This window comes from Bombus pyrosoma, linkage group LG9 (assembly GCF_014825855.1).
Source record: "Bombus pyrosoma isolate SC7728 linkage group LG9, ASM1482585v1, whole genome shotgun sequence".
NCBI lineage: Eukaryota > Metazoa > Arthropoda > Insecta > Hymenoptera > Apidae > Bombus > Bombus pyrosoma.
In genome coordinates this window covers 13,569,863-13,580,775 of record NC_057778.1, presented here as the reverse complement: position 1 = coordinate 13,580,775, position 10,913 = coordinate 13,569,863, and the positions used below count along the sequence as shown (strand labels likewise).

General features: G+C 29.4%; 4 protein-coding genes across 8 annotated transcripts in view; 2 read left to right on the top strand and 2 right to left on the bottom strand.

The window, feature by feature from the left end:
- Positions 1 to 303: 303 nt before the first annotated feature.
- On the bottom strand, positions 304 to 4,102 carry LOC122571092 (protein rogdi). 3 transcript variants are annotated; one of them, XM_043734376.1, is made up of 6 exons: positions 3,519 to 3,561; positions 3,364 to 3,435; positions 3,132 to 3,266; positions 2,790 to 3,068; positions 2,480 to 2,689; positions 304 to 2,421 (listed from the first exon to the last, which is right to left on the bottom strand). In XM_043734376.1, the coding sequence occupies exons 1-6, from the start codon at positions 3,543 to 3,545 to the stop codon at positions 2,353 to 2,355; spliced, it is 792 nt and encodes a 263-aa protein (XP_043590311.1). In that variant the 5' UTR covers positions 3,546 to 3,561; the 3' UTR covers positions 304 to 2,352. The 3 variants fall into 3 exon arrangements, with proteins under 3 accessions (XP_043590311.1, XP_043590312.1, XP_043590313.1); XM_043734377.1 differs by lacking the exon at positions 3,519 to 3,561 and adding an exon at positions 3,664 to 3,805 and having other exon boundaries at positions 305 to 2,421; XM_043734378.1 differs by lacking the exon at positions 3,519 to 3,561 and adding an exon at positions 4,037 to 4,102 and having other exon boundaries at positions 306 to 2,421.
- Positions 3,879 to 6,512, top strand: LOC122571093 (glutathione S-transferase theta-1-like). 2 transcript variants are annotated; one of them, XM_043734381.1, is made up of 6 exons: positions 3,879 to 4,013; positions 4,318 to 4,420; positions 4,770 to 5,047; positions 5,364 to 5,514; positions 5,617 to 5,797; positions 5,998 to 6,512. In XM_043734381.1, exons 3-6 carry the CDS (start codon positions 4,848 to 4,850, stop codon positions 6,153 to 6,155), a joined length of 690 nt encoding a protein of 229 aa, XP_043590316.1. In that variant the 5' UTR covers positions 3,879 to 4,013; positions 4,318 to 4,420; positions 4,770 to 4,847; the 3' UTR covers positions 6,156 to 6,512. The 2 variants fall into 2 exon arrangements, with proteins under 2 accessions (XP_043590316.1, XP_043590315.1); XM_043734380.1 differs by lacking the exon at positions 3,879 to 4,013 and having other exon boundaries at positions 4,082 to 4,420.
- Positions 6,333 to 10,913, bottom strand: part of LOC122571083 — a 7,167-nt gene continuing 2,586 nt past the window's right edge. Inside the window, exons 2-7 of the mRNA XM_043734348.1 lie at positions 10,265 to 10,900; positions 8,691 to 9,883; positions 8,537 to 8,607; positions 8,272 to 8,470; positions 7,960 to 8,190; positions 6,333 to 7,680 (exon numbers count right to left, since the gene is read on the bottom strand). Coding sequence (XP_043590283.1) covers positions 6,628 to 7,680; positions 7,960 to 8,190; positions 8,272 to 8,470; positions 8,537 to 8,607; positions 8,691 to 9,883; positions 10,265 to 10,900 — 3,383 coding nt within the window. The 3' untranslated portion in view covers positions 6,333 to 6,627. The remainder of the gene's footprint in view (positions 7,681 to 7,959; positions 8,191 to 8,271; positions 8,471 to 8,536; positions 8,608 to 8,690; positions 9,884 to 10,264; positions 10,901 to 10,913) is intronic.
- The window catches only part of LOC122571087 (cilia- and flagella-associated protein 45-like), an 11,455-nt gene continuing 7,681 nt past the window's right edge, over positions 7,140 to 10,913 (top strand). For both annotated transcript variants that reach the window (XM_043734362.1, XM_043734360.1), the window contains exons 1-3: positions 7,140 to 7,280; positions 7,345 to 7,487; positions 7,572 to 7,668. The gene's annotated coding sequence lies outside the window, so the exon portion shown is untranslated. The remainder of the gene's footprint in view (positions 7,281 to 7,344; positions 7,488 to 7,571; positions 7,669 to 10,913) is intronic.

Below are 10,913 nucleotides of genomic sequence, written 5' to 3'. Positions count from 1 at the left end.
TCTCTTTTCTAGATATAAGTATATATTACATTCTTTATTGTTTCTAAATCCAAAATATTTCAAATAGTATTGACGAATATATTATTACTTTCCTTATGGAATTTATATGAGAAATTCATTAAACACACAAGTTACGAAACTCCATTATGAATATAATTATAAAGAAAATTGTTTCTTATATGAACTTCATACTGAAATTTATTTTCATGTCAAAAAAATGCAAATTAAAGAAAATAGATAACATAATACACTAAATCATTTTATATCATTTAAGTACTATTTTGTATTTTATACAAGATATTTAATATAACAAGTAACTATAAACAAAATATAATTTGTAAAATGATATTAATAAAATATAATATATAAGTACACAATATAATAATATAGACTCAAAGAGATATGATGCATAAAATGAAACTGTAAACTTTTAATACCTAAAGCACAGCACGTGTAAATTTATAACATTTTAAACATATAAGTAGTTAAAATAAAGCAAATATATTCAATTCGTGGCTTGCCCAGTAATATTTTTACAAAAATGAGTAAATTTAGTTGGTAGTACTAAAAACAAGCTACTTAAAAGCTTTGCACTTATGAAATAATATTTACATTTTATAATTGTTTCAATTCATAAATCAAAAATTACAGTCTGTCATACAAAAGTATACTGGCGTTGGTATGTAATAAAGGAGAGATTATGATTTTAACATATACAATCCATTCAGATATGCCTTGGCTTATAATTTATAATGTCTAAGTTTCGCTGCAAGAAAATAATCTGGAACATCAAAGCTACATCTGCACCGAATGGAAATCTGAAAACGGTATCATTGTCTCAGTCATTCGATACAAATCGCATAAAAAATGTTTGGTCTATTACGAAGCACAAATTAAAAGGAAAATGTATTTTAAAGTTAAGAATTTTAATGAACTACATTAAAAAAATGTGGAGATCGCTATCTGTGTCGTATCCCGAAAAATTAGTAAAAAGTATATCGGTACGTTGTCAAGCTATAATCGATAATGAAGGAGATTGGATTTATTATTAAGCAAGAGCATACTAGTGCTTTAGATATATTTTCAATCAAAACAAATTAATTTTCGGTTTGTAGGACAGACTGTACTTTGATTAGTTAATACAATAAAGTAAAGCATTTATAATTCAAATACGTAAAAGTGATGTATCATCACATACTGCTTTTTTATTGAGTTATATGGAAAGTAAATCAATTTAATTTATTGAATTTATTTATAGTTAAACTATATATGTACATATATTAATATGAGAATAAATAAAACTGAAAAATACCAAAATTTCAGCAGAAAAGACATATACTTGAATATGTATACATACATAGGATACATATATACAATTTTTACATCACAATATAGAAGGAATAAAATTTTAGAAATTAAATAAAAACTTTCCATTTAACTCAATACAGAAACCGATTTTAATATTAAAAATTTCGCGTTTCTTCGTTATTAAGTTAAGGCAATTCTAATTATTTAATATAACTGTATTGAAATCCTTATAAATTGCTTCTGAGCTATATATATAACAATAACATCGATCAATAACAATTATTCTAACATCTAGTTCATGATCGATGTAATACTAATTCAGACATTTGTATGTAAATACATAGATACAGTTTAAAGTTTAAAGGAACGTCATACCACGGTAATGTACGTCAACACTTACTAAATAGTACTTTCTTTGGTAAGTAAAATAAATAATTCATTAAAATGTTTAAAATAATAATTGGATACACAAAATAGTTAAAATCAATGGCTTTAGATTTGCATACGTTTTCTTAGAAACAGAACATTAATATCTAGTAAGAAGGGAATTATTATAACATTCCGAAAAAATCACAGGAGATATAGTAAATACAGTGCTTAATTATTTCATCTTAGTAAAGATGTATAACTATTCTTAGTTAGATCAAAGCTGTCTACAAAAGATTAAACATTATAATCAAAGGAAATCTAATACAAACTAATAGATATAAGCATATAACTAATTAGCAAAATACTTTTAAAATTGTGAATGACAATGAAGTCTCAGATCTTGTACTAATATACAAGAATTTTTCTTGTGTAAAATTTGCTATGTAAAATTTAATCTTCGAATTTAATAGAGTGTATCAAGCAAAATATATATGCAGATGATTAAAAAACTTATTTCTGAAAATGTAATATAATTTAGTGTTTTTTTAGAACTAAATTTTGTTTATAAAAACAAAACCTACTAAAAATGATACCAGAGCATTAAATGTGATATACTGTAATATACATATACACAACTATTCTTTCAATTGAAGGTTAATTGCTCAAATGTTTTTATTACCAGCCCATTGTAGAAGTAACGTGAGAACCAACTGTAAAATCTTTGTACTGAGAAAAAACACAGATCTGAAAAATGTTTCAAATAAGTTAATGAACAATTTGAAACAGTTTTATTTTAACTAACCTTGTCTTTTAGTCGTTGGCAAAGCTGTAATGCAATAGTAAGCAGTACTAAAGCATCATTTAACCATGGAACACTACATTCTGCTTGTTGTGTTTCATACTTAACACTACCATGTGCATTTTCTAATTGGTATATTGCTAAAACTAGTTTATAACTTTGAATATAAAAACTAATTGCCAAATTTTCTGGAAGATTAGGATTTAATGACTTCTGCAATACAAAAGATTGATAGTTTAGATATGAAATATATCAAGCCTAACTGTGTAAAGGATTAATATAAATCAAATATTCCTCAGAAATGTTTACTCACCATATTACGGCTTTTAATGAGATCATCAATAGTTTTTTTTCTAGGAACAATTAAACTTGTACGACTCCGTTGGAGGCAACCAAGTATGTTCCCTAATACATGCATAACTTCATCAGATGTCTTAAATGGATAATGACGATCAACATTATCTATGTGAGCAATAGCTTGTTGTAAATGATTAGCAGCATCTTGTATTTGTTGTAACTTCCAAGGATGTTCAGTTTGTATACTTGTTCTCATATTAATATTTTGTTGACGCTGTACTTTAAAATTAACTTCCTACAAACATATTTTTTTTAGATAATAATATAGCTGCAAATTAACAAAATAATTGACACTTACTGCATTTGTAATACTGTCACCAGTTAAAACAGCAACACATTTCACTTGGTCATGTGGTGCAGCAAATATAAATCTATCTGTTTTATTATGTTGATCGTTGCCAAATAATGCTAATGGAAATCTTTGTGCACATTCCTGTAATATAACATACATTAACACAACATATATGCATATAATATAAATAATAATTTCTTTACTTTGTTTTATGATAAATTCCAGAAATATATAATACCATTAAAATATTCCTTAGCTGTGATAGTGAAGAATGTACTTCTTCATGAAGCACCCATTCAAACTCCATTTGCTGAAAAATGTTGTAATTAAATTCTAATCGCTTCATATAACAATGTGGACAATGTTTAAAATGTTAATAAGAATTAATACTACATCATTTTGCATTTGGAGTTCATACATATCCTTTGTTACGCAAGTATTTACAAATAATCATTAAATACATGCTTGAGTAAATTAATATTTTGTTCTACAAGTTTTGATATCTTACAGCTATTATTTATTTAAATATATAACATACTATACTCATGTCCAAGTAACAAATTATTTTTGTGTATCAATTTTAGTCCTATATTCAATAAATTGTAAAACTGTATTGAATGAATATTTTCATATGATTTAATCAATCATAGTTACTAGAAAATAAATACTGTCACAAATTTTTGAAACAAGATTACTGAATTGTGTATTCCTATATGTAAATAGGAAATAAACGTAACATCACAAAATCATTCACTGAAGGGAACATAACCACAAAGAACTTGTCTCAGTAAAAACAGTAAGAGTAAATTGATTAGTTCGACGATAGATAAGGTACACTATCATCGCGAACCGCGAGACGGCGAGGTCGCCTAAGTGATTAGATAAACGGTAAGTAAAGGCAAATAGCTTACGAGATTGTGAGCCTCCTCCTTCTCGCAGTCAGCCATTTTCTCTACCGGGTGATGCCTACCACTTGTTTCCTAGTTACTTAAGATTCTATATTTGTCTAATCTTTAAGATTCTTTTGTAGAATTTCTACTTTCTTCTTGGAATATCTCATTTATTACTCAACCTGCGACAGAATGTCGTCGTTACATTAAATGCCAAAGATAAATCCCGTCATCTTCAATGTGAAATTTTGCAATCTTAAATAGATAAATCGTTATCATTATAAGATATTTTTATGTTCTAGGATTAGTATGAATTATTGTAGAAATTTAACTACCAGTAAATAGACTCAAACAGTTAGCAATAAAATAGTGACATTTGCCCTATCTTTATATTATAAAAAAAAGGTAATTACAAATTTATCTTAATAACATACCAACATACATCTAAATAATATTTCGTCAAAATCAAGTATTTACAAAATCTAAATTCTATATTGCATATTAAATTTGCTATTTCATGTAAAAAAACTTTATTATTAAAACGAATAACAAATTTTGGACTTCATTTACCATTTATTAATAAGAGAGAGAGAGAGAGAGAGATCTTGATTAGATAACATTATGTATAAATATACTTAGAATTTGTAGAATTATCTGAAAATCCACAAGTGGAATTACAAATATATTAAATACATATATAAAATATATTAAGTAATATTTTTTATCATCTTATCAAATTATTTTTTATTTTCAGGAATTGTTTTTTCTATTTAAGTTTATAATATTGGTGGCATATTTCTCACCCTTGTAAGCTTAATTTATTACTAAAAATATGAGTATCAAATTGTATTATGATTTATTATCACAGCCAAGTAGAGCTCTCTATATATTTTTAAAAGTTTGTGATATACCATTTGAAGGAAAATTTGTAAATTTAGCGAAAAGTGAACATCTTAATCCAGAGTATCAAAGGATCCATCCTTTTCAAAAAGTACCTGCTATTGAGCACAATGGTTTTAACATGATCGAGAGGTATTATTGTTTTTTAGTATGATTTATAATTTGTATTAACAAGAAGAAATAAATTAAATATAAATTTTGATTTACAATTATATACAAATATAATGTCATGTTTCATTTTTTATGTTTAATATTTCAAAACTAGTAACTTAAATCAAAGTTATAAATGTCATTGATATTTTTTAATAACTTTTTACCTTTATTCTTTAAATGAAGATGTAAAATGAAAATCATTAAATAAGAAAATGTATAAATTTTAACATATTTCTATATAAATAATTTTATAATTTAATTTGCAAGAAATTAAAGAACATTGAATGTTTTATAGTGTTGCAATTTTGAGATATCTCTGCAGAGAATTTAAGGTAGCTGATCATTGGTACCCTCAAGACTTAAAACTTCAATTTAAAGTTGATGAATATCTTGAATGGCAGCATCTTAATACAAGACTAAATTGTGCTTCATACTTTTTTATGAAGGTAAAGAAATTCTTTTATCTATAAAGAATGATATTGAGTCTATAGACAATGATAATGACAAGAGAATGATGTTCTCCCTACTGATAAAAATCTTTATTATAGTACATGAAACCATTATTAACTGGAAAATCAATGAACCCAGAAAGTCTAATGCAATATGAAAAACGCATGATGCAAACACTTGATAATCTAGAAAATTTCTGGTTAAAAGACAAAAACTTTTTAACTGGTTCTGAAATCAGCATTGCTGATATTCTAGGGTCGTGTGAGATAGAACAAGTTCGTAAGTAATGATATGTGCATTCACTGAAAATGAAATAAAAATAAATAAATAGTATCAGGAAAGCCTTGGCAGATAATTTTTAATATTTTACTATTTGGTAGAAGATAAACCATTTTCATGGTTAATATACAACATAACAAATAATAAAAAATAAAGATTGTATTATTATATTACTATAGAAACGCAATTTTCAATTGTAGGAATAGTTGGGTATGATCCAGAAGAGAATCGGCCTCATTTAACTGCATGGATGAAAAGAGTTGCAGATAAAACAAGTCCTTATTATCAGGAAGCTCATGTACTTTTAAATAAACTTACAAGTAAGGTAGAACAAGAGGGATTAAAAAGCAAGTTTTAATAGTCATGAATTTTGAATCTATGCTCACTCATTTAAGAATTACATAAGAACTTTTTTATAATTTTCTTATATTTGTTACAAAATAATATTTTTATTCGTAACGTTTTAAAAAATCTGATTTGAAAGATATATAATTTGTTTTTTAAATAATTGAAAGAAATGTGAGTAATCAAGGTATATTTTTTTATTAAACATGTATCAGGTACATATGTGTGCGAATGTAGTAGTGCTTTACTATATTAGATGTGTATGATACAAAGTATACCAGTCTTATTGCACAACAAAGTTATATTATAAAATGTTAAACATATATATTATTGTTATTGTTGCATTATTATATGATACTACATTTGAAAACTATGTTTACTTTTGTATGAAAAAACTATAGAAAAATATCTTTTTTACTCCACATAAAATACGTTTTGTGCATCAAATCAATATTCCGAAGTTTATGTTTCTAACCTAATTAATTTTATGTGACTTTCTTTAATTTTGGCATTTTCTTTGGGCATCTTTGTACGTGGACATGCCAATGTTTCTCTTGGCACCGTTCATCACAATAAAAGACCATTTCACATCCTAAACATTTAAACTTTGGTCCGATAATACCACAATTTGAACATGTCAGATTATGCGAACTATTCGGACTACGATTCACTTTACCTAGATGCGGTGTCTCGCAATTCCTAGTTTCAGTTTCTAATACATTTTTCGATAATTGTGCATGTGAAGGAATTAATGGCATTCGATATTGTGCTGTTGGAACAATAGACGTCATCGTCGACTGCGCATCATTATTAATAACTGAATTTGTTTGCGCAAAATTATCTGTGGTTTTCACAAATGCCAATCGGTCGAATACAAAATTTTGCATTTGTTGATACTTAGTGTTTTCATGACTTTCTTTGTTAAAATTACTATCTTGAGTTAGATTAGTTACGTCACGATTAATAATTGATCTGGTAGCGCCCGATACGTGAGGTGGTTCTCTGTCAATGACATTTGGAATGCCAGTAGGCGATAATGCATCCGTTTCGGTTCTATTATAAGTCAACGTATCTCGTTGCCTATCAAAGGAAGCAGCAGCGACAACAGCAGCGGCTGCGGCTGCGGCAACAACATCTGGTATCATTCTGTTTCGAGAAAATTGATTGTTTGTCGGATAGCTAATTAAAGAATTTCGAGGCAGGGTCTGATGAGAAGTTGATAAAGACGGTGGTGATAGAAATAACGATGGTAAACAAGTTGTGGTACCAATGTTGTTAGTGGTAGAGTTTCCTCGAAGACGATCAAACTCCAAATTACCCGAATGTTGTATAGTGTTTGTCGATGGTGAGGGATACCTTACAACTGGATCTTGTATTATGGGGAAACGTTTATCCATATGGTGCATTGATCGCAAGCTTTCTTGCACAGGGAAATGAAATGGTAAGGAACCCGAGTGTAATCGTGGGTGATATGGATAAGGACCGTAAGGACAAATTGGTGGATGATAACTTAAGGCAGCACTGTTGTAAGGATCGATCTGTAATGCAAAAAATTATACGTGATTGTACTTCATCAGTGCACAAATATTTATACATTATTAATATTGGTATACTGTGATTAACAAGATAATATAATATTTGTTAATATAATATAATATACAATGTAATACAAAAAATATATTACATAAGTATTCGAATCTGTTCAATAAGTTTTCTGTATCTTTTGTAATAAAATACAAATATTTTATCAACTATATTACCTCAACATTTTCAATCTTACCGAAATGAAAATATTAAAATAGACTTATTCTACTTACAGCATAATTATTCGGGTAAAATTGAGTCATAGGAAGTGGTGGACAAGCACCAGGTCGTAAAGGAGGAATTGCTGCAACAGGTTGCGAAAGAGTCACGGATGCCGCAACATGTTGTAGTTGCTGCTGCTGATGATATTGCCATTTCTCTGTACCGCGTTGAGGCGTTGAATTTATTATGTGATTATTGATATTAGGTCCAACCATCTTTGGTATTTCAGACCCAGAAATTTGCTACGATGTATTATAAAATTATTCAGAATATTCAGAGAAATTCCAAAAGAAAATTGAAAAATTCTATTAAATTGCTCTTACGTGTGTAGTGTTTTCTCCTGGTACAAACGGCACATTTTCTGTGGCTTGCAATTTGGGTTTGGTTATTGAAGCTTGCTTTTTCGACATTCGAGCGAACCAGTTACCAAGAGTGGGAAATTGTTCAGTTATAGAATGATTTCCGCTACTCTTCTGTACAGAATCAGCCATAATTTCTTCTCCTTTACGGTTTTGTCGCAACCTGTATGCATAAAATGTAAGGTAGAAATATAGATAATAAAATATATTAATTTTTCATTTAACTTACGCGAGCTTTTCCTGATTCAACATCGTTTGTGAAGAATCAAATTGAGTTGGCTGACCCGAACTCGATGAAACCTGAAACGAATTCAGCACTATGTATAGTATAAAACAATATTACAAATAAAATTTTATTTGTCTGAAAATTATATTTTACGAACCTTTTGCGAATTTATACTGTCTTCATGATTTGTCGAAACTGGTACTTCCTCTCGATTGGATTCATAAAAATTAAGTTGTACTGTATGATCCCTTGACGAAGAGAACTGTTTGGCAGATATTACCTCAAACGATTTGTTTCCTTGAACAGTTGTTGGTATTTCCACACAATTAGCTACAGAACTTATTATGGGTCCAACATCCGGAAACTCCAAACACTTGATTTTTTCTGGTTCTTGGATCACAAGACGGCACTGAGAAAACCCTTTGGTCGATTTATTTCTTTCGTCTTTCTTTTCCCGGGCTGCATGGTTGTTCTCTGGTGATTGAGTAACCTTGTTCGAATAATTGAAAGCTCTCTTATTTACACTAGAATTAGAACTTTCTATATCGACATTGATATTATTTTTATGGACTACAGGCATAGTCTGCACATGTTTCTCAATATCTGGAGCATCTTTGTCCACGGAATCAGTTAAATCCCCAGGAAGTGGATCTGTAGAAAACGTTGATTTCATCAATTCTTCGTTCACAGGCCAAACTTTCCTTTCAACGACTTGTAACTCTTCTTCCACCGAGTCTTGACTCGACGAGATAGTTAAACATATTTTTGGTAAGATTGGTGGACTATTTCGAACCTCTTCTGGCAGAATACTATGACAATCTAGAGATGATCGTGGTGACAATTTAGGTGGTTCAGGTGATGACACCGGAGAACTGTTATTCGCTGAAAAATCTGCGTTCCTCTCGTTTAAATTTATACATGGACATTTGTTATCAGAAGAACTCATGCTATCATTATTTTCATTAATCGCTTCCTTAGAGATCGACAGGGCTGCAGACAGTCTGTTATGTAATTTTGATAGATTTTCTATTTGCTTCTCGTAACGATTCATCACTTGCCTTAATCTGATATTTTGTTGAGAGTTCGAGTCACTCGCCATTTGCTTAGCTAATTCCAAAGCTTTATTTCGTAGTTCACGCAGTTTCTGTTTTAGTCTATTTCGCCTGTACTTTAGTTTGTAGTTATCGGTATTTAAAGTGGTAAAATCTGTGTCTTTCTCGAAGAGTATATCGTTCCAGTTATTAGAATTTGGACTAGGTGGTGATTGAGACGCTGTGTCTGTGATGATTCTATAGTTTGATTCGTGTTCCGACCCCGTGACGATTTGAGAATCGTTGTATCTCTCTGTTTCTGTTGCCAGAAATAATATTTAAATCAAATAAAAAGATTTTGAACACGTCCATCATGGAACTACTTCAAAAGATTTTCTATTTAATCGTATTATCTTAAATTAAAACAAACAATGATGTATAATTAATTTTGTATCGTTACGTTCTACAAAATATAATACATAGACTGCAAATTCTACATTTTTATGTTCTATGTGTGGAATCGTTTTACTTAAATAAATATTGTAACGAAGACTATACTTTGGATATTCTATATATTTTTACGTATTATGTGTATTCTATGTAATTTTGCTGTTTTAAATTTTCCATAAATGCATAAATATTCGCGTTTAACGTATTAACTAATACAACTTTTTAATTATTTTTTATTATTTATTATTACCTGTATGCACAACTTTCTTCAGTCTCAACGGAGGAACCAATTTATTTCCCTTTTTTTCGTCTCCTTTCGTCGTGGAGGCAGCTCTAACGCATTTGTCGGTACAAAGATTCTGTACGCCTTCAGTTGCATTCGAGCCACAGAAATTTGTTAGGAACTCTTTAATCGAACTTTCCATATATTCCTCTTTATTTTGTCTAGAATTTTCTTCCTGCGATTTTTTTTTCTTCCTTCTTTCTTTAACATTAGTCTCGTGTTCCATGTGGTTATCATTTCTTTTCTTTATCATACTCAGACTTTCCACGCTTGAAATTTGTGGAACAAAGTAAGCCATCGAGCTCACGGTATCTTTTGATGCTATTTGTTCTTTAGAAATAATATCTTTTTTATTCGACAATGTACTGTTCGATTTCATTAATTCTACTTCTACTACGTCCACGGTAGATTTTGGTAAGATGAGAGATGATGAATCTTTTCGAATGAATCTCGTAGGTACGGATGGTGCCGGAAGAATAGGTAAAGAACGATTTGGTTGTACCGGTATGAAGCATGGCCCACGGTCTCGTAAAGCAGTTGCTAAACTGTTGTTTCCATTACAATTTAATTTGCTTGAACTATCTGCTATTATAATTCGAGGTTCTGGAATTCAATG

Bases quoted from the DNA above. Each gene is read 5' to 3' on its own strand.
- LOC122571092 (XM_043734378.1), bottom strand. From the start codon at position 4,072: ATGGCTGACTGCGAGAAGGAGGAGGCTCACAATCTC. The intron at 3,267-3,363 runs GTATTATATATT...GTTATATTACAG, and splicing joins AGCTAAGGAATATTTTAATG to GAATGTGCACAAAGATTTCC. The intron at 2,422-2,479 runs GTTAGTTAAAAT...AACATTTTTCAG, and splicing joins GCCAACGACTAAAAGACAAG to ATCTGTGTTTTTTCTCAGTA.
- LOC122571093 (XM_043734381.1), top strand. From the start codon at position 4,848: ATGAGTATCAAATTGTATTATGATTTATTATCACAGCCAAGTAGAGCT. The intron at 5,515-5,616 runs GTAAAGAAATTC...TCTTTATTATAG, and splicing joins CTTCATACTTTTTTATGAAG to TACATGAAACCATTATTAAC. The intron at 5,798-5,997 runs GTAAGTAATGAT...TTTCAATTGTAG, and splicing joins GTGTGAGATAGAACAAGTTC to GAATAGTTGGGTATGATCCA.